The sequence below is a fragment of the Acyrthosiphon pisum genome, chromosome X (genome assembly GCF_005508785.2).
Source record: "Acyrthosiphon pisum isolate AL4f chromosome X, pea_aphid_22Mar2018_4r6ur, whole genome shotgun sequence".
NCBI classification, from domain to species: domain Eukaryota; kingdom Metazoa; phylum Arthropoda; class Insecta; order Hemiptera; family Aphididae; genus Acyrthosiphon; species Acyrthosiphon pisum.
The window spans coordinates 94,671,386-94,673,128 of record NC_042493.1 but is presented as its reverse complement, the minus strand read 5'-3'; the positions used below and the strand labels follow the sequence as shown (position 1 = coordinate 94,673,128).

At 30.6% G+C, this 1,743-nt stretch overlaps 1 protein-coding gene across 1 annotated transcript in view; it reads left to right on the top strand.

The window, feature by feature from the left end:
• The window catches only part of LOC115033183, a 20,528-nt gene extending 19,235 nt beyond the window's left edge, over nt 1–1,293 (top strand). The window contains exons 2-3 of the mRNA XM_029485306.1: nt 661–850; nt 926–1,293. Coding sequence (XP_029341166.1) covers nt 661–850; nt 926–1,062 — 327 coding nt within the window. The 3' untranslated portion in view covers nt 1,063–1,293. The remainder of the gene's footprint in view (nt 1–660; nt 851–925) is intronic.
• Nucleotides 1,294–1,743: the final 450 nt, after the last annotated feature.

Sequence of the window (1,743 nt, the reverse complement as noted above, 5' to 3'; positions counted from 1 at the left end):
TTTCGTGATTTTTCCATATTTGTCAATTTTTGAACTTTAAAGGATAATAAAAAAAAACTGTGACTAAGGATTCTAATATTTTTCAAATGTCTTTGTAACAATATAGTAGGAACCTTGTATTAAATTTTCAAGTATTTTTACTCAACAAATAAAGTTTTATTGACATTCATAGAAATAAAAACTAATTAAATTGGAAACTGAAATTGTCCGTAAACTGCTCAAAATAAATCAAAATATTTTGAAAATTTTATCACGTATAGAAAATGAAAATATAAACAACCAGTGAAAATTTCATGTATTTACAGTCATTCGTTTTAAAGTTACACCAAAAACCAAAATCAATTTTCTCGAAAACAGATTTTGCGTAAAAATTCCTGTTTTTCCTTAATTTTTCTTTTGTTTTCACGGCGCATTTGAAAACTATTGGAAAAATTTTACTTTTGACCCCCCCAAAGTACCAACTAGATTCACTTTCCTCTCAGAAAAGGTACTGTTGAAGAAAATCCAAGCACTTTTACTGTCCTAAAAGGTGATGACAGACACAAAAATAAAAAAAAAACACACATCATTGTAAAATCAATACATTCATCGTTCCACTCAGAATCTAAAAAAGTTGAAAATATAAGACTGATTAGTTAATTTTATTATTTATTAATTTAGGTTGACAATAATTGTGATATATCTATCGATACGGTCGATATAGAATGTTCCAGTTCGAAAAATTTTGAAAATAATACTAAAAGTGTTCAGTGTTACATACAATCGCCAACAAAGGCAATTTTGAGAAAAAAAGTAAAAGTATTACAACAACGCCTTAAGCGAAGAGAAACAAAAATAAACTCATTAAAAAGTAATTTAATTAACATAGTTGTTTCTAATACAATATTGAATTTGTAAAATGTATTTGTGTTTAACACTGTTACAGGTCTTGTTATGCGCATTAAGAAAAACGTCCCGATGTCAGATGATGTTGTAATGGGCATGTATTATGATGTAGGGGAAATACTAGAGGATGTTATTGCTCGACGGATTATTTCTGTTGATCACTTATTCGAAGAATAAATAAAAATATATATATATATAAAGAATTTAAATAATAATTATAATGTTTATGAATACTGTATTTTTATTCTAGTTCACAGATTCGTTTCTTCATAGTGGATTTCGAGTTCACTATGATGAACAAAACCGAAATATTATTGGTATCCGGCGCCATTTCAAACAGTTTAAACAAATATAAATATAATTTTTTTTTGGTGGGGAGGTGTAATGGGCATGTATTAGAATGTATAACTGAAGGTATTATAAACCGCTTTTACTTATTCGAACCATACTATGCGGTTCTCCTTGTAAAAGCATTTAGCAATCTTATCCATAACAACCTATGAACACAAGACGGCGGTTTCTTCAGTACGACAACAACAACAACTTTTACGACCACACCCAAGGCACCTGCGAGTTCCGTATACTGACCAGATCAAAGGAGCTGACAGCATATATAAGGGAGACAGGAGCACAGCCTGATCAGGTGTACCTGGACCAGAAAGACCGAAGTCACTTCACGCCACCAGCCATTATACACCGCTACACCGCTACACCGCTACTACCACGAAATCATTCTACATTACTACTATATTTTCATAATTGACTGTTCTAAATTATTAAACACATTTTATTACTTTGAAATTAGTATTATTATTTCAACTACATCATCGTTTGGATTCTGAAAGGGCTGCACGTAAC